The sequence below is a fragment of the Solanum pennellii genome, chromosome 10, assembly GCF_001406875.1.
Source record: "Solanum pennellii chromosome 10, SPENNV200".
Classification (NCBI taxonomy): Eukaryota; Viridiplantae; Streptophyta; class Magnoliopsida; order Solanales; family Solanaceae; genus Solanum; species Solanum pennellii.
The window spans coordinates 74,441,835-74,463,497 of NC_028646.1; the positions used below are offsets into that span (position 1 = coordinate 74,441,835).

A 21,663-nucleotide genomic window follows, 5' to 3' on the forward strand; every position below is an offset into this window, starting at 1 on the left:
TTGGATTTAGGACAGTCAATAGTTGTCCAATTTTGGACAGTCATAAGTTGTTTTCAAATTGGATTTAGGATTTTATGGAAAAAACACTCATTTTCAAAAGATGTGAATAATCATTATGGAAAAACACTAATATTTTAAATAAAGTGAATAATTTTATGTCCATAAGTGTCTCGTACGTATTGATATATGGGAAAAAAAACTTAAATTAGAATCTATTAATAAATAAAGAATAAAATTTAAAAAAAAAAGAGAAAGTTTGAAACAAAAAACTCTATTAGATTACACAAATTAGATTACACAAATTACACACATATATAGAGAGAATAATTTCTTTTGTACACAATCCTTCTGTCAAATTACAAAAAAAAAAAAAAAAGTGAGTTTTCCTATCTGTTTATATTTGCAAACAATTCTTTCTTTCTATCTAGATTCCTTTTTGTGTGTGTATGTTGTTTTATTGATTTGAAGTAATTGATGTTTTTTCCTCCAATTTTCGTTCAAATAATTTGGTTATAGCATAATGTTTTCTTTGTGAATTTTCTAGTATTTTGTTAGCACTGTTTTTATTTTTCTGAGCTGATTTTGTTTCTTCAATTAATTCATGTTTAGCAGAGACAAGATAAGCGCGATAGAGAAACACCATTTCAATCCTTTTTCCCCTATCATGAAGGACAGTGAATATGTGATGGTGAGTTACATTAATTAATTTTTGTGATGTTTACTAAATTTTGAATTGATGATCTCATGTATCAATGTTTAATTTGTAATTGTATGAATTTAATGCTCAATCTAAGTTTGGCATAGGCAACGGAAACCATGATTGAAAAAATAATAATAATTCTTTTTGATACCTAATCTGTACTAGGGAAATAAAAATTTTATTTTATTGTAATTTTTCCAAAAAAATTCATTCATTATTTTTTTCATGGTTCTAAAATTGATAAAAGATTTTTATATGTACATGAATATGTTCTGTTTAATGTTTATTATAAGGAGAAAGCTTCACGTAGTGATTTCCCAATTAATTAAACTCTTTGTGCTCATTCCAAGGAATGTTTTAATTTTCTGTGAACATGAATTCTTTTAACTGTTTTTTTTTTCTTTTTTGTAATTTCACAGTATCTTTGGCATGAAACTGAAATGAGAAGGAAATAAAAGGAGGATCGAAAGAAGATGATGCAGAAACAAGCAGATGTAGATAGTGATGAGAAAAAGGGACAAGGCTCAACACGATTCCATTGAGAAAACAATGAGCCACAAAAAAGTAAGTGCAATAATCTGATTATAGGAGCAACTCAAGCGTAATAGTGACCTAAAGCAAAAAGCAAATGGGGCCTTAAACTTAAATTGTTAATAACTTAATTCTTATAGTTTTCATCTGATAATGTAACCATTCTAATTTTAAATTATTTTTCATTAAATATAGTACTCCAAATATGTCAAATTTCTTTTAATAATCCTTACATTTTTCATGAAATGTTTACTTTTTCTGCAAATAGTATTCAATATTTGTTAAAAAATAACAACTTATAACCTATTGTTTTAAAAAATGAGGTCCCTTAAATTTGGAGGCCTAAGACACATGTCTTTTTTTTAACACTGTCGAGTCACCCTAAATCTGAATACCCTTAAAATTTCACACAATCTCCCCTTAGTTTTTTGTTTTTTTTTTTTTTTTTTTTTTTTTTTTTTTTTTTTTTTTNGGAAGATGCTAAGACTTCTCCTCAACAAAGTGATGTCGTGCAAAGTCCACCAAAAGCAAAACAAGAAAAGGTATTATAACAAAAATTAAGGTGTAAATTGACTCTGTTATGCTTGTACTGAGTTCTCAAAATGTATTCTTTATGCAGATTGAGTGATTCCTTTTGTAGTAGGAGGAGTGTATTCTGTTGCCTACATGCGCTTGGGTATCAGTTGGTGTTATGATGTTACCGAATACAGTTTCATAATTAAGACTCTACTCATTTCAATTTCATGTTTGAGAATTTTGTTATTAAGTTTCGTATCTGTTTTGTGATAATCTTTTATCAAATCTCTTTGAGATTACAAATGTTGCATAAGCAACCCTTTTATGCTGTGGAAAAGAAAATTTCAAATTTATTATGCTTCTGTCAAGAAGCAAAAGCAGATAATTAACTCTTTCAACACAAAAGTATTCTTACCAAAATTTTGTGTTTACCAAACTGTTACTTGCTAATATATTACCCATTTATCTCTAAATTATTAAACAACCATCTTTTCCTTTTCCTTTTTTGTTTCTACTGTCTCTTCTCCCTCTCATAGAAAATATTTTTTTTTAGTTTTAAGATTGGCCAAATGAAATGTGTTTATCAAACTCTTTAATGTACTTTTTGGAAAGCTATTATAAAAGTGATTAAAATAAGCAATTATAGTATATACGGCCAATCACTCAGACTTTATTTTTACCTTTACAAGCCAATGTAATGGTCCATAACATAGCAATAACCGTTAGAAGCGTGTGATTATCTTATTTAAAAGCTTAAGTTATTAAAGAAAATAGAGCACACTTTTATCATTTAATGATATTTTAATCAATTATATATAATTACTAAATAAAATAAAATGAAATTATATTTTAATGGTTCGATCTGAATGGTTATACACATACCAGTAGTTTCATGGGAGGTTTGGGCAAAGAAAGCAGCAATTTCCCTTTTACGGGCATTGATATCACCACTTGTACCAAAGCCAGGAAAAGACCTAGCAGCAGTGATAAAGGCATTGTAATTGTAGAAATTATTCTTTCCTTGACAAGAATTTTCGTTACGATGCTTAAGCATTTGATCAAACATGGAATTTGAGATGACGCTTCCGAGGTCCCCACCAGTAACAGGACCAGGACAAGGGCCGCCACCTGGACACTGACTTTGACAATTGCCAGAACCACAATGTCATTTGAAACTAAAAGAGACGGGCGGCTTTGGACGTTATTCCAGACTTTTCTCTACATAACTTGGACTGGAGACTATAGTTGCTGGATATTTTTTGTTTACTCTTATTACCTATTAAATGAAAACTGTACTATAAATTATAATACTCATAGTTAGAGTAAATTAAATTTGTAGTGGAAAACTATGTAACTCGTCGAATAGCAATATCTCTCAAGTAATGTTCAATCACCTCTTAGACTAATGTCATGTGGATCATAAATAAATTATTATTGAGATTTATTTCAAATCTCACTTAACAAAAGAGCCAAAGATGGTAAAAGTAAAGCTAAAGGTTGGACTGGTTTCTATGTAGGTTGTAGTTAGTTCGGCTGGAATGAAAATAGTATTCGTTTTCTAACTAGTTTTGCCTTGTTTATTTTGTTGCTTGTTGAGAACTGTGTTGTTTGGTAATCATTCCTTGCTTTTACACTTGTATAGGTTCGAGTCTGAGTCTATTTGCTCTATTTGAGAAACAAAGACATCGACATAAATCCTTTGACTAAATTTTGCATGATATTGATGATATTTTCAAATTAAAGTAATTATATAAGGTAGTAGCTGGTGCTAGAAGAAATAGGGCCGGTAAATTTTGCATGATATTGATGACATTTTTCAAATTAAAGTAATTATATAAGGTAGTAGCTGGTGCTAGAAGAAATAGGGTCGGCTGGGTCAAAGTTACTTAATTTGAAAGTGTATACTTTGGGCTGCTAATTCTACTCTTCCCTTTAACTCCATACTTAATTTGATAAGGTTTCCTTACATGAGTCCAAATCATACAAATTAGGAGTATTTACAAATTAGGTCATTACTGGGATTGTGGTTGATTTTGTTCTAGAGTTATTATGAAAGTACAATGAATTTGTTTAAATGAAATTAATAACTCAATAAAAATTACTAAGATAGAGAAATTTGAAATTTATATGTATTCAGACTTCAAAGATTTCTTAATACGGATAAAGAATTTTGACAAAATTTAATACTATATTGTGATTTCTGAGTGATACTAGTGGGAGTCGCCCGTGCGCCCAATATTTATTTTGTTGTGATGAACTTTAATTTCTCAGTGAACTACAAAATAGTGGTAATGTGCAATTAAATTGAATTTGTGTGGCTAATTCATATAACATAGCCACCAAGTTGAGCATAAAATCCATCAGAACACATTAATGTGTGTTTGGTATGTAGGAAAACATTTTCTAAATGAATTTTTGAAGTTGAAAATATTTTTTTTAAATAAATTAATTTTTTTGGGGGGTTGAGGGTGGGTGGGATATGGAGGTCGGAAGAGAGTTTTGGAAAATGTTTTTCATAATTTTTGAAGATAAGTCATTTTTCTTAAATTTGAGGAAAATGAATTGATTTGAAAAACATTTAACTCAATCAAGCATGAGAAAATTGGAAAACATTTTCCTACGTACCAAAAACACTCTTCCAAGTGCACTTAAGTAGCTGAAAGAGCAGAAAACCTGTGTTCATCTTCTAAGCTGGCTCAGGTAAGAGATTTTTGGCTGCAACAGAGAAGTGAATTTAAGAAGAAGTTGGTACCATCGATTTTTTATCCACAGACATATATTGTATATCTTAAAACCTAATTTTTACAAGCTCCATCACGATAGCATATGATTAAATTAGTACAAAACATTGACAATGAATTCAAAGCTCACCCGAGATAACAAAGAAACTAAAATCGAAGAAAGAAACAAAAGTGGTGATAAAGATATGACAGAAGCAGAGAACAATTCGATAGAAGTTGAAAATGCAGACAACAAATTCTCTATTCAAGACCTGTTGACAGTGTGCTCCTCATGAAGTTTGTTGACTTATTTTTCCTTCGTGGAGCAACGACCTTTTAATTCCTCCCTCCTCTTAATAAAGACGTATATTTTAAGTCATATATGTTGACTAAGCTTGGATCTGTAGTTAGTTGATATGACTAATGTACTGAAAAATTGGTTTCTTAGCATAAATATTTAAAAATCATACATTTAATATCAAATTGTCAGACTCCAATGAAGAAGCATTATTCAAATTACCAACTTGCATCAGACTATATGTTACTATGTTCCCCGTTTTTCATTCCATCTCTCAAATAAGTGAATGTATTATTTGATATCTATTCCACCTCTTAGAAAAGAAGGTGCTCACTGAAATACAACATTTGTTCCCAACAGTGACAAGATAATATCATAAGGAAATATAGATTTATTGCGATGCTTAAGAATTTGATCAAACATGGAATTTAAGAAAGTGAGCATTGGTCATTTTTTAATGGTCATAACTCCTAGATCACGATGAGTTAGATGTTCATCTAGGTATTGGTGGAAAGATTTCGAATAATCTTTCCAACGCCGCCTAGTTTGCGCGATTTTGATATCGTATGAGTGAGTTATGTCTTTCGGAAGTTGGGCTGTTGGATTGAGGAAAATCTTAATCCGAATTTAGGGAAAGGCAAACTAGTCTTTTCATCAAAATAGATTCCTATTTCGCTTTAGGGGTTTATTGAGGTAAAAACAAGTCTTAGATCAGTTTGGAGAAGTTAGAATTACGCTTAGGGCTTGGAGAAAAGAGAATAGAAGAAACAAAGGGAGAGAAGTCAAGAATTCACCAAGAATGTCTAGTTTTGTGAGTGGAATTCGTCGGGGTGATCTCTATCAAGGTATGTGATATCTTTTAGTGTTGGGTCAGTTCAACCACACACCAAACTTGTTTCAATTCATTGACTTTCTAGTTGGTTGAATGAAAAAAAAAAAGTGAAGTTCTTGAAGAACATTGTTGAATCCTTGTTGATTGAGTTGTTGAATGACTAGTGTTGATTTGATTAGTGTTTCGGTGCCCAGCTGAAATTTTGGGGCACACAATTAAATTACCAAAATTTGAACTAGTCCGAGTTGACATCAATGCGTCATAGAGTTTGGGTCCAATTTTCACCCTCTTGGGTAAAGAAACCTCTACCTTGGTTAGACATCCCCACACTTTGAAATATTCTAAGTTGGGTTTCCCTCCTTTTCATAATTCATATGAAATTGATTGCATTTTGCTACATGGTACCTTATTGAGTATCTTATTAGCCGTAAGGATGGCTTCCCCCCAAAGGTTTCGTGGTGAACCAGAACTGATTATCAAGGCATTCATCATTTCCTTTAATATTCTGTTCTCTATTCTGCCAAACCATTTGACTGTTATAGGGTGCAGTAATTTAAATAATAATATCATATTTTAAACGTATCTCTGCAAAAGGAGATTCGTATTCTCCACTCATATCACTCTGAATCATTTTTATCTTTATATTCAATTGATTCTCTACTTCATTTTTGTATTGCTTAAATGCATCAATTGTTTTATCCTTACTGTTAAGAAAATACACATAAAAATTTGAGTGCAGTCTTCAATAAATGTTATAAATACTTTTTCCCACCATGAAATGGTGTCGACTTCATATGGCATATATCTGTTTGAGTTAAGTCTAAAGGTTTTGAATTTCTTTTAACAGACTCATAAGGATGTTTAACAAACTTACTTTCTACACAAATTTTGCATTTCAATTTATTGCATTTAAAATCAGGCAATACTTCTAAAGTAATCAATTTCCGCAAGGCTTTGTAATTTACATATCCCAAATATTCAAGCCATAAATCATTTGACTCGAATAAGTAAACAAATGCAGAATTCTTATTAAAACTATCAATAACCATTAGATTCAGTTAGAAGAAACTCTCAGTGAGATAGCACTTTCCTAAGAACATCTCATTCTTACTTATTACATCTTTGTGACTGACCACGACACACTTAAACCCGTTCTTAACGAGTAGTGCAGCAGAAACTAAATTCTTCCTAATAGTAGGAACGTGCAGAACGTTGCTCAAAGTCAACACCTTGCCGAATATCATTTTCAATATTACTTATCAGTTCCTACAATCTTTGTTGTTGTCGTATTCCCAATGAATAAATCTCCATCGAACTCAGCAAGAGCATACATCGTAAAGGCTTCTTTCGCTGAGCAAATATGTTGAGTGGCACTTGAGTCGAGAAACCACTCCTTAGGATTTCCAACTAAGTGGCACTTTGAGATCATTGCAAAAAGGTTATTTGAATCTTCCATCTTTTCAACAATGTTTTTATGACTTTTGACTTTGTCTTTGTCTGTCTTTGTCTTTGTATTTATCCTTTTTTGGAGCACTACAGCAGAAGACTTGTGATCACTCTTACCGCAGTTGTAACAGTTGCCTTTGAATTTCTTCTTGGTCTGTTCTGACTTTTGTCCATTGGACTTCTTTCTCTTCTTCCCTTTGGTAGGAGCTTCTTCAACAATAATAACTCATATTATTGTCGAACTCTTACGAGACTTCTTTTCTTTGGTCTTATTATCTTCCTCAATCTTGAGCCAATCACAAGATCTTCAAGCTTCATTTTCTTACATTTGTGCTTTAGATAATTCTTGAAGTCATTCCATGAAGGAGGTAACTTCTCAATCGTTGCAGTTACTTGAAGCGCTTCATTAACTACCATATCCTCAACTATCAAATAATGGAAAATAAATTGAAGTTCCTGCTCTTGTGATCCAATGACTTTACTATATGACATTTTGTAGTCTAAAAACTTCGCGACCACAAACTTTTTCAAGCATGCATCTTTTGTATTATATTTCTTCTCAAGTGCATCCCACAACTCTTTCGAAGTTGTAATTACACTACAGACATTATATAGGTCATCCTCTAAAGCACTTAGAATGTAGCTTTTACATAGGAAGTCTACCCGTTTTCATGCTTCAATGATCATGAACTTTTTATGTCTGACATATCAGTAGTAGGCACTGGATTTTCTTCGTTGATAAATTTCTGCAGACCAAGAGCGGTAAGCTAGAAAAATATCCGTTGTTGCCATCCTTTGAAATTCACATCAGAGAATTTTCTCGATTTCATTGGTGGTACAGCAGTTTGGGATGGTGCAGCAACAGTGACCGTCACATTATTGTTTGCCATTTCAAAATCTGTAAAAAACAGAAATTAATACAGATGGCTCAGTAAGTGAAAACTTAAATTGTAAACTTACTAGGAATATAAAACCACGAAGGTTTTTGTCTCCACCAGAAACACAAATTTAAAAAAAAATTATTAATTTTCTTAAGATTATTATCAATCAGTGTTTAAAACAAAAATACTGATTACCAGAAACTTTGCAGAAACATGAAGTTACCAAAGTTTTCAATGAATCAGTGAAGAATAGAAGAATAGATAAAATTTGTACAACATACCAACCCCTTATGGAAACTATTCCCCTCTAGTATCCAAGGTTTGATTTGGAATATGTCCTCCCAGGATATAAATATCTCAATCACCAGTGTATTGATATCAAAAACCTTGGTGTCAGCGAGTCACTCAACCGCAGTAACATACACAAAAAAACTTTGTGAAGAAGAAGAAGAAATCAAAAAATTTTGTAAGTAAAAAGTCTGAAGATCAACTGGTATTTATAGCAAAAAGTAATTGGTTCCAAAAGGTTGCAACTTTTCAGTTTCCACACGACCATTTAAATTTGCAACCTTAAACGGTCATGGTTGTTCCTGAAAGTTTCAACCTTTTATAATAATCTCCAACGGCGAGAAATTCAAACAAATAGCAAAGAATTTTAAATAAAATGGATTTGCGCGTGGATCTGAATTGGATCGGTCAATTAACTAAATAATTGAAACTTTTCGATCAATTAACTAAACAATTGAAATGGTTTTGCCATTTAATTTAATTTAATAAATTAATTAAATTTACCTAAATAATTAAAACAAAACTTTGTCCAAAAAATAATTTGTCGATCATTTTTCAAAGCCAAAATCGAGCCGAGCGAGCGACGACGGCGTGAGGGAAAGTCCCTCTTTTCAACCATTTTTAAAAATTAATACAAGTGTTTCTCTATTTAAACTTATCTATTTTTCTTTCCACCGTCGATGAGGGAGAAAACTTTTTTACTGAATCATAAGAGGACTTTCAAGTTCCCAACTTTCAAAGTTCCTCTCTTCATCTTCCCTCCATTTCCCATTAACTCTTGCTATATACCCAACACTATAAGGGAGGTGTGTGAGGCAAGGAGTGGCAAGAGTTAGTAGTCTTGTATTTGGGGGAAATCTCTATGTGATAGAAGGGATCTAATATGAGAGGGATGAATCTTTGATGTATAGTACTCATATAGATTTTGTGGAAATATTATTTTGGATTATCTTATACAAAAATGAATAAAAATAATCACATAGATTGGGACGTGCAAGTATATAACTACACTGAATTATTTGGTAGGTTTAAAATAAATAAAAATAATCACCCCATACCAAAGAAATGTATTTATATAGTAAATTATATTTTAATATTGAGTTTAAATAAAGACACATTTAGATATTTCTCTTAGGCTTGGATTCGTTAAAAAGACTATAAATCAATTTTACGTTTAGAAATTAATTTTATATAACAATTTAGTGAACTTTCATATACTCATCAGAGGCATATCACAACGTTTGATGGAAATGTGTCTCACAATAGTCGAGGATCTACTTTCGTATAAGGGTTCAAGAAAGGAAAAAAACTTGTTCCTCATATATATGATACAACACGTCGATATAAAATACATATAAAATTTGAACAGAAGTTAGATCTACCTTTGAAATGGAGATTCTTTACTTGAAAAGTACATGTTTTGCTCCTTTAAGGAGTCTACATGGTATAAATTCAGTTTGGTTGGATTATTAGGTTTGATATTCAGATGGTTAAATAAAAACACAAACAAATAATTGTTAGAAAAGGATTAAAAAAATCATTCTTTTATAAAAAAACAACCTTCAAATAGACCACTTGTAAATCATTTATGTGTTTGAAATAAAAATTAATTTAGAGAATTTAATTCATCAAGGTTACAATTGTGTTTCTTAAAGCATTCTTTTTTGCAATCATAAAAAATACATTCTTTTAGATTTAGAACTTCAGTACATTTGCACTGTGCATTCACTTGATTAATATCTAATGCTACTGGAATCAAATTCATGAAAAACAACATTACGAAACATTCCTCGCATTATTAGTATATAAAAATTTATATAAAAAAGTTTAAATATCATATATGTCATTAAAATGAAGAGGTTAAATCTCAAATTTAAAAATTACTAAAGAGTATACAAGACAAACCTGAAATAATGAGAAGGAAACAAAGAGCAAAGCTCAAGAACTTGGTCATTCTTATACAAAATTAATCTCCTGTTAATTTCAATGTTACTTTGGTGCAAAGTGCAAGAGGCTATTTATAGTGTGTTTTGCCAGATTTTGATAATTAAAATGGAGAATAAAATCAAACTCATTTATTTTTTTGTCCATTTATAATTTGTGTCCTTGTTGAAAAATTAGATAAAAAGTTTGAAAATTTACAAGGTAACATAATAATTATATTTTAATTTTGAATCATATATATGTTCTATAGATAATATGTTAGAATAATATGGTAAATGTATATATATTTTTCCTAAACTAATTAAAAGATCAAACATAAAAGAATTGATGATTCTTCAATCTTAAAAATTATTTTTTCCCATTTTTATACAACTAATAGTTAGTACCTAAAAAATAATTAGAAAGAGATAAATTATAATATAGTAAGTGTTTTAAACAAAGATAAATAGTTAATATTCTAGTAGTAATTTTTTTACATAAAATTGTAATCACATTAGAGGTTACAACAACAATAACATACCAACCGTAATCTACAAGTGAGATCTTGACAGAGTAGAAGGTACACATTATTTATTCTTACCTTAATGGGGTAAATAGGTCAATTTTAAGAAACCTCAGTTTAAATAAAAGTATTCGAAGAAGGATTAAGGCAAATAAATAATTAAAATAGCAAGATACAAAATAAATGAGCAATTAATCATAGTAATCATCATATCATATTATATTATATTAAAGGGAGGAAGATTTTAGATTTGAAGTTTGATAACAAAAATGCCCTTCACTAATATTTTTAATTCAAAAATGGCTTTGACTAACTTCTAAAATTAAATCAATAAATATAATTAAACTACACTTAATACATAATTAGATATTAAAACTTACTATTTTCTATTTCTCAACGAGCTTTATTGTTAATCCAAAATACCCTTTAAAAGTTGAACAACAAAGTTATATTTTATATTAGGAATAATGCACAAGTATCTCTCAACCTATACCCGAAATTTCAGAGACACATATATATTATACTAAGGTCCTATTACCCCCTTAACTTATTTTAATAATAATATTTCTAGCCCTTATCGTCCTACGTGGCACTATCTTGTGGGTCCAATGCTGATTGATTTTTTTTTTCAAGCTAGCGCCATGAAGGCCCAAAAGGAATAGAAAATTACTTATAAAATAAGTTCAAGGGGTAATAGGACCTTAGTATAGTATAAGTGTGTCTCTGGAATTTTGGGCATAGGTTGATGGAGTACTTGTGCATTTTCCCTTTACATTAAAATAAAATGTCTACATATTTTCCCCATAGATTGATGGAGTACTTGTGCATTTTTCCTTTACTTAAAAGTAAAATGTCTACATATTTTCCCCCGATGAATTAATTAAGAATTTTTTTCTTAGTGTAGACTACCATGGTCACTTTAAATTTGTGCTTAGGAAAACATTTCAATTTGAGTTTATGAATTTCTATTAAAATGTCAAACAAAATGTTGTACATTAATGATGAGTTACTTGAACGGCTCTTTAAATTCTACATTGCAAAATTAGACTACTTGCTTTTATATAAATGGACTTATACGTCAAGAATATGATCATCACTAGAAAAAATAATAGGATTAATGAAAATGAACCATGTATGTTCATTTTTCTGTTAAACTATTTTTAATACAAGTCTACTAATAGATTTATAATATTAAATATTAAAATATATTACAAGATCCTCCAAAGAAATTAGAATGGATTGAAATTGTAATCTATCTTTACAATTTGATGTGTGGGTGTATGTATAATGTATAGTATGTTCCTTGATGGTAAGTTTTTTTCCGCATTTCATCAATTTTATATCACTTTTTTAATTTATAATTTATTTTATTAATATATTGATTTGTTTAACTTTTTTCATTTTAAATGATAGGGTGACAACTATATTTTATTACTTTTCATGTTAATTGATTTGATATAACATATATTTTTTCTTTAACATTCCTCATATATTAGACAACATATCGACATAAAACACTTATATAATTTGAACAGAAGTTACTTAAGTTCGAATAATTAGATCTACCTTTGAAATAGAGATTTTTTACTTGGAAAGTATATGTTTTGCTACTTTAAGGAGTTTACGTAGTACGAATTCAGTTCAGTTGCATAATTAGGTTTCTTAATCAGAATTTTAAATTAAAACGTAATAAAATAAATGCTAGAAAAGGATTAAAAATTCATTCTCTTATATAAAGAACAACCTTCAAGTAGACTACTTATAAATCATTTTTGAAATAAAAATTAATTTAGAGAATTTAACTAATCAAGGTTACAATTGTAAACACAAGTACAAACATATTGTCCAATAGTACCACCACTTGAGCAAAGACCATTTCCATTGTATTTCTGAAAGCATTCTTTTTTGCAATCAGAAAGAACACATCCTTTTGGATTCAGAATTTTCGTACATCTGTGTTGTGCATTCACTTGACTAATATCCAATGCAACTGCAATCAAAGTCATGAAAAACAATATTCACTACACACATGTAATAAAAAAAGACTTGAATTGTTTATTTTCATCATCAGTTTGTTTGTGCCTTCTATTAACATGGAGATTTTTATATATTCTGTGAAGTTGACCTATAACATAAGATAATTAACTCTCTATATAAACTCAAAGATGATTACTTGAAAAACAAAGAAACAACCTATTAGAACCAATGATATTATACATATGTATCATGACACATTCCTCACATTATCAATATATAAAATTTATGCCTCAGAACTTTAAATAGAATATATTTCATAAGAATGAACGGGCAAAATCTCAAAAAAAAAAAAAAGGTACAAAAGACAAACCTGAAATGATGAGAAGGAAACAAAGAGCAAAGTTAAAAAATTTGGCCATTCTTAATCAAAATTATTCTCAAGTTAATTTCAATGATATACTTTTGTATAAAGTGCAAGAGACTATTTATAGTGTGTTTTTGCAACATGTTGATAAATAAAAATGGATAATAAATCAAACTAATTTATTTTTTGTCCATTTATAATTCATTTCCTTGTTGAGAAGTTATGGAAGGTTGTTCAAATTTTTGACTAGGATAAGATCTTTGAGAACTTATAAGGTAACATAATTATTATATTCTAATTCATAATCATATATATGTTCTATGTCTAATATGTTAGAATAAAATGACAAATGTATATATATTTTTCCTAAACTGATTAAAAGATCCTACCTAAAAGAATTGATGATTTTTCAATCTTAAAAATTATTTATTTTCCATTTTTATACAACTAATGGAAAAATATTTGAGAAAGAGATAAATTGTATATTATAAGTGTTGTAAGCAATATCAATAATTAATATTGTAGTATCGTTTTATGAAAATTAAAATTATATTCACGTGGTTAACAAAACAATAAGATACCAAGTGTAATTCACAACTGATATCTTGAGAGAATATAAAGCAGCCAAATACACACGTTTTATCCTTACCTTAATGGGTAAAAATGTCATTTTTGAAAAAACTCAGCTCAAAATATAAGTATTCAATGAACGATTAAACAAAATAGCAAAATACAAAATGAGTGACTAATATATCATAGCAATACACATAATGATGAGAAATTAACTGATATCACTAAATGAAGAAGAAAGGAGGAGGCTAGGCCCCTACTTCTCTCATTCCACGATCATAACACTATATTATTCACTAACCTTCTATCCTTATCATCAAACTTCATTCACATGAAGGGTTAATTGGTCATTTTTTAGCCAATTAGTGGATGAGTTTATTTCTCTTAAAAGGATTTATAAATTATTTATTAGAATATATGTCAATTAAAACCTTGAAAAACGTTGTATGCAATGAGAAATGAAATGATATGACGATTTAATAGTTTTAGTTAATTATTACTCCCTTTTATCCTATAACAATCTATTTTATCGTCATTTAAGAGAGGGTCAAAATCTAAAATAGAAAATATATTTTTGAAATCTTATTAGGGCTTCACTATAGCAAAGGATTTTGAGTTTGTGAGGTTTACCATAGCGAACAAATGATTTGCTATGATATAGGATCTTAAATCAAAGAGTGTCTTGACCCAAATCATCATGAGTGACACCTATAGTTACCCTATGATTGCAGAACAAATTACTAGCCCATCAAACCATTTTAAGAATCCAAATCATAAAAAAAAAACAAAAGAAAACTAAGCATTTTAATATAAATATTGCATCGAGTTCTCATAAACTCAATCTCTTGTCAAAAACATTTCAAAATTAAAACCCTTGAAATCTGAAAGTCATTATACCAAAACTCTAGACAATCATTAATGGAGATGCAACCCTAAAAAATATAAACTGTAAAGCTAATTGTCTAAAGTGTTTGAATCTGAAGAGATTGACAAACAAAGATATATCTATGGTAGCGTAGAAGGGTAACTCAACCTTGGATCAAACATTCAAGTGTCTATCAACTGATGTCTCGAATAAGTCGCTTGATATATTTTGTACTCAACAAGGAAAGAACAAGTGCAATTTCATTACATATACATTGTGTACCAGTAGACCATACAGTCAATTCCAAAACACAAATGTGAACATGTAACTACAACATAGTACTATATAAATATGCCAACACATGCATATATACATCAACTTTTACAACATGTTACAAATTACCAATTACAATCCTTTTACTAATGCATGAAAGTTACGACTCAATTTAGAATTGTGACCGGCGCTAAGGAGAAGAGTTCCAAAGCAAGCCTTAACCAGAAATCTACAGAAAATCGGACAGAGGAAGTTTCCTTAGATTTTTGGGCCTATTCTGAAATTACCTGTAACAGAAATCAATAACGCAGCCAACCAATCTCATATTTTTCCCACCTTATTCATCAATAAACTGTTCGAAGAGTAAAAATACTAATTCCAATTCCAAAACATAAGTCTCATACTAGACACCAGTTTACAATACGAAAAAAATACTCATAACTTATAATAAAAGAAATGACTATGGAGTGACTCTAAGAATTCCAACAAATGTCTATAACAACTAATAAGATTGTTATCCACGTGAACAAGGAATAGTAAACTTAGAAAACATTTATATATCAAATCTTATAGTTGGGAGGTTTCCAAGGATGAATTGTAATTAGTGAGGCTTTTCTTTACGAAGCAACCTATAACAGTGAACACCTCATAAAGGACTTAAATACTCATATCGGTACATCCCTACTCGAGGGATATTGGTAACGGTATAATAGTTCTACCTTCCCACTAGCAAGGGCTTTATCAGTAATCGGTGTGTAATTACAAGGTGCACCTCCCAATAATGTTCTTCTTGTGATTCAGTAGAAGCATTTCAAGATCGAACTAATTATTTAAATCTTACCATATCATATCCTTTCAAAGTTTAACAATCACCTGTCAAACTACTATTTCTCAAATAAGTGTAAAATCTTTTCAATAACAGTAATCATATCTTGTAAGAATGATATCATCTCAAAATAATCTTCAGTATGATATTCAGTAATAGACTTGTCCCACATGCATGTTCAAAATAGTCGGTAAGACATTTACTTTATAAACCATATAAAAATCATGACATTTATAAAACATCAACTTTTGTAAGATTACTACTCACAGTACTGGTGCTGAAATACCAAGTTCACAACTCGAGTAATATGAATCTCTTTGGTCGATCTATAATCAAATTCATATAAATTTCTAGTTAGGTTCTATGTTTAAGCTAATTCTGTAACTATTTAAAATACCCACCCCTCAAGTTTCAGGTTTGATTCTCAATGTGTCAAAGTATCTTATTCCGTAACGAATATAACTTCAATTTCAGCAGCAACAAGTTAAAAGCTCTAAATATTCATATCTTGTGGTTGCTTAAAAAATTTTCTTAGATATTACTACAGTTAACAGCAACTCAAGGTCAGCATGACAATGTAATTTCCAACTAATGCTACTGGGAGCATATTTTGGCATTAGTAGAATAAAATATACTTCAATCTATTGGTTTTCTCATGCCCAAATCCATTGATCAATCATGTATCTTGATACTCATAAATAGATAGAAAATATATATGATTTATCTGTTTGTAAAACCCTTGTTGCCAACTATTAGCCTTTAATATTTAGATTTCAACACCTACAGTGAAATACCTAACTAATAATCTCGGAGAGGCTGTACGATAAGAAAAGCAAAAAGGATTTACCTCGAACCTGAAAGTGAAACCTTCGAATACGTCTCTTTCTCCTTTTCCCACGCCCTTTCGTTCTTTCCTCTCTTTCCTGGTCCTTCGCTGGCAACAGAAACACAACAGCTCTGTTTTTCTTCTCTTTTTTTTTAACGTTGAAAGTTGCAGCGTGGTTGCCTAGGGCTTTTTTCCCAATTCTTTTTTTTTCCTTTTAAGCAAATATCGGATTAATTCTCTTTTTCTTAACCTAATGATATATATACCCTTGTTTATCAATGAAACATGTTCACGTAATTACAAACACACATATTCGATTTTCTCATGAAACCCACACACAAACTATTAATATATCGACACGCGACCTTGAACTTATCGAGTACTTGATGTATAAAGACTTTGTGAAAATATTACTTTGGATTATTTTTACTTTCAGTTTCCAATCTTGTCGGCTTGGTATGCATATATGCCTCGAGATGCGTTGGATAGCCAGTTTTACCCATTGATTTTGTCTTGATGTCCCTATCATTATATCATTCTTACTTTATTTCTTTTCATTTTTATACAAATAAAATTGTTATTATCTAAAAGATATTGAGAAATAGATAAATTGAACTCACCCGGTTCAAGTTCATATACTTATAACAAATTATTCAAATTCTAGAAGTAGAGTTGCAATGTGTTACACTAGGGGCCTGATCCACTATAACAGCGTCGCCATAGTAGTTACCCCCTCTATAGTACATGTACAACCTCTATAGCTCCTGCACAGATGTCCTGCTATAGTGGTGTGATGCCCGCTATAGTTGATTGCACAAAATTGGAGACTCGGAAACCTCCCAAAATGCCCTTATTTTGCAACATACCTTCGACCCTTGATGTCCCATACAAATCCATTCATGCCAACATCAATTTTGAGAGTTTTACTCACCTTAATTCGAAACTTGAGTTTCTTAATATCTTAGATGATTGAAAAAATAAATCAAGCTTGGACATATTGTCACACTCTTTTTTTTACACCACACTTAACACAGTTTAAAAAAAGTCAATTAATATGATATTTTGATAAGGGATTATTTATTTACAAAGTCGTCATCTGTCACACCTCTTTTTTTTACCACCTTACACAACTTTTTATAAAAAAAAGGGATAATGCACAAGTACCCCCTCCACCTATGCCCGAAATCTCAGAGACACACTTATACTATACTAAGGTCCTATTATCCCCCTGAACTTATTTTATTAATAATTTTCTACCCCTTTTTAGCCTACGTGGCACTATCTTGTGGGCCCAACGCTGGTTGACTTTTTTTTCAAGCTAGTGCCACGTAGGTTGGAAAAGGTAGAAAATTACTTATATAATAAGTTCAGGGGGTAATAGGACCTTAGTATAGTATAAATGTGTCTTTGAGATTTCGGACATAGATTAATGGAGTACTTATGCATTTTCCCTTTACCTTAAAGTAAAATGTCTACACATTTTACCCCGATGAATTAATTAAGAATTTTTTCTTAGTGTAGACTACCATGGTCACTTTAAATTTGTGCTTAGGAAAACATTTCAATTTGAGTTAATGAATTTCTATTAAAATGTCAAACAAATTGTACATTAATGATGAGTTACTTGAACGGCTTTTTAAATTCTACATTGCAAAATTAGACTATTTGCTTTTATATAAATGGACTTATACGTCAAGAATATGATCATCACTAAAAAATATAATAGGAGCAATGAAAATGAACCATGTATATTCATTTTTCTGTTAAACTATTTTTAATACAAGTCTACTAATAGATTTATAATATTAAAAATTAAAATATTTTATAAGATCCTCCAAAGAAATTAGAATGGATTGAAATTGTAATCTATCTTTACAATTTGATGTGTGGGTGTATGTATAATGTATATGTGTGTTCCTTTTTGGTAAGTTTTCTTTCACATTTCATCAATATTATATCACTTTTTTAATTTATAATTTATTTTATTAATATATTGATTTGTTTAACTTTTTTCATTTTATATGATAGGGTGACATGTACATTTTATTACTTTTCATGTTAATTGATTTGATATAACATATATTTTTTCTTTAACATTCCTCATATATTAGACAACATATCGACATAAAACACTTATAAAATTTGAACAAAAGTTACTTAAGTTCGAATAATTAGATCTACCTTTGAAATGGAGATTTTTTACTTGGAAAGTATATGTTTTGCTACTTTAAGGAATCTACGTAGTACGAATTCAGTTCAGTTGCACAATTAGGTTTCATAATCAGAATTTTAAATTAAAACATAATAAAGTAAATGTTAGAAAAGGATTAAAAATTCATTCTCTTATATAATGAACAACCTTCAAGTAGACTACTTATAAATCATTTTTGAAATAAAAATTAATTTACAGAATTTAACTAATCAAGGTTACAATTGTAAACACAAGTACAAACATATTGTCCAATAGTACCACTACTTGAGCAAAGACCATTTCCATTGTATTTTTGAAAGCATTCTTTTTTGCAATCGGAAAGAACACATCCTTTTGGATTCAGAATTTTCGTACATCTGTGTTGTGCATTCACTTGACTAATATCCAATGCAACTGCAATCAAAGTCATGAAAAACAATATTCACTACACACATGTAATAAAAAAAGCTTGAGTTGTTTATTTTCATCATAAGTTTGATTGTACCTTCTATTAACATAGAGAATTTTTATATATTCATGTGAAGTTGACCTATAACATAAGATAATTAACTCTCTATATAAACTCAAAGATGATTACTTGAAAAACAAAGAAACAACCTATTAGAATCAATGAAATTATACATATATATCATGAAACATTCCTCACATTATCAATATATAAAATTTATGCCTCAGAACTTTAAATAGCATATATTTCATAAAATGAACAGGCAAAATCTCAAAAAAAAAAAAAGGTAAAAAAGACAAACCTGAAATGATGAGAAGGAAACAAACAGCAAAGTTAAAAAATTTGGCCATTCTTAATCAAAATTATTCTCAAGTTAATTTCATTGATATACTTTTGTATAAAGTGCAAGAGACTATTTATAGTGTGTTTTTGCAACATGTTGATAAATAAAAATGGATAATAAATCAAACTAATTTATATTTTGTCCATTTATAATTCATTTCCTTGTTGAGAAGTTATGGAAGGTTGTTCAAATTTTTGACTAGGATAAGATCTTTGAGAACTGATAAGGTAACATAAATATTATATTCTAATTCATAATCATATAATGTTCTATGTCTAATATGTTAGAATAAAATGACAAATGTATATATATTTTTCCTAAACTGATTAAAAGATCCTACCTAAAAGAATTGATGATTTTTCAATCTTAAAAATTATTTTTTTCCCATTTTTATACAACTAATAGGTAGTACCAAAAAATATTTGAGAAAGATATAAATTGTATATTATAAGTGTTATAAGCAATATCAATAATTAATATTGTAGTATCGTTTTATGAAAATTAAAATTATATTCACGTGGTTATCACAACAATAAGATACCAAGTGTAATTCACAACTGATATCTTGAGAGAATAAAAAGTAGCCAAATACACACGTTTTATCCTTACCTTAATGGGTAAAAATGTCATTTTTGAAACACCTCAGCTCAAAATATAAGTATTCAAAGAACGATTAGATAAAATAGCAAAATACAAAATGAATGACTAATATAAAATAGCAATACACTAAATGAAGAAGAAAGAATGAGGCTAGGTCCCTACTTCTCTCATTGCACGATCATAACACTATATTATTCACTAACCTTCTATCCTTATCATCAAACTTCATTCACATGAAGGGTTAATTGGTAATTTTTTAGCCAATTAGTGGATAAGTTTATTTCCCTCAAAAGGATTTATAAATTATTTATTAGAAAATATGTCAATTAAAACCTTGAAAAACGTTGTATGCAATGAGAAATGAAATGATATAAGTATTTAATAGTTTTAGTTAATTATTACTACCTTTTATCCTATAACAATCTATTTATTGTGATTTAAGAGAGGGTCAAAATCTAAAATAGAAAATATATTTTTGAAATCTTATTAGGGCATCACTATAGCAAAGGATTCTGAGTTTGTGAGGTTTACCATAGCGAACAAATGATTTACTATGATATAGGATCTTAAATCAAAGAGTGTCTTGACCCAAATCATCATGAGTGACACCTATAGTTACCCTATGATTGAAGAACAAATTACAAGCCCATCAAACCATTTTAAGAATCCAAATCATACAAAAAAAAAAAACTAAGCAGTTTAAAATAAATATTGCATCGAGTTCTCATAAACTCAATCTCTTGTCAAAAACATTTCAAAATTAAAACTCTTGAAATCTGAAAGTCATTATACCAAAACTCTAGACAATTATTAATGGAGATGCAACCCTAAAAAATATAAAGTGTAAATCTAATTGGCTAAAGTATTTGAATCTGAAGAGATTGACAAACAAAGATATATCTATGGTAGCGCAGAAGGGTAACTCAACCTTGGATCAAACATTCAAGTGTCTATCAACTGATGTCTCGAATAAGTCGTTTGAATATATTTTGTACTCAACAAGGAAAGAACAAGTGCAATTTCATTACATATATTGTAACGACCTGTTTAGTCGTTTTGAGCAGCATATTTTATTTCTGGAAAAAACTGGCTGAGACGACGGAACCCACGACGGACCGTCATGGGCACGACGGACCGTCGAGGGGGTCTCGTCCCAAAACACTTAGAATTCTGAAATTTGGGTACTCAAAATCGACTCTCTGAACTTCACGACGAAATGGCAGGACGGACCATCGCAGGCACGACGAGCCGTCACAGACCCTTCACTGAAATTTAGTCTCTGAGCTTTGTGACGGACCTGCAGGACGGACCGTCGCAGGCCCGACGGCCCGTCGCAGACTGCGTAATCCCAGGCTGGGTCGGATTTCTGCTTAGTAATTTAAGGGGCGTTTTGGACTATTCCTGCTTTAATTATAAAGTTAGAGGGTTAATGTTAATAAGTCTAATTACTTGGGGGTTAAAAGAGGTAACCTTGAGTTAATTAGTGGGTTATTATTGCCATCTTTTATACTTAATTATATGCTAATTAGGGTAAAAGAAAGAGGGTTTGAATAAGAAAAAAAAAAGAACAGGAAGAGAGAGAGGATCGATTGATAGAGAGAGAGACTAACGAAGAGGGAAAAACAAAGCTTTGGGGAATTTGCTTGCTTGATCACTAATCTTCGGTGGAGGTAGGTTATGGTTTATGCTATTCGTAGTAAA

At 30.0% G+C, this 21,663-nt stretch overlaps 1 protein-coding gene and 1 long non-coding RNA gene across 2 annotated transcripts; one reads left to right on the plus strand and one right to left on the minus strand.

The window, feature by feature from the left end:
- The first annotated feature begins 592 nt into the window (after positions 1–592).
- LOC114074384 lies at positions 593–1,206 on the plus strand. The gene is made up of 2 exons (XR_003574769.1): positions 593–688; positions 1,120–1,206. It is a non-coding gene; the product is annotated as an uncharacterized LOC114074384 (long non-coding RNA).
- Positions 1,207–2,100: 894 nt separating this feature from the next.
- LOC114074301 lies at positions 2,101–13,054 on the minus strand. The gene is made up of 5 exons (XM_027912158.1): positions 13,006–13,054; positions 12,493–12,648; positions 7,850–7,941; positions 2,630–2,882; positions 2,101–2,108 (listed from the first exon to the last, which is right to left on the minus strand). Exons 1-5 carry the CDS (start codon positions 13,052–13,054, stop codon positions 2,101–2,103), a joined length of 558 nt encoding a protein of 185 aa, XP_027767959.1.
- Positions 13,055–21,663: the final 8,609 nt, after the last annotated feature.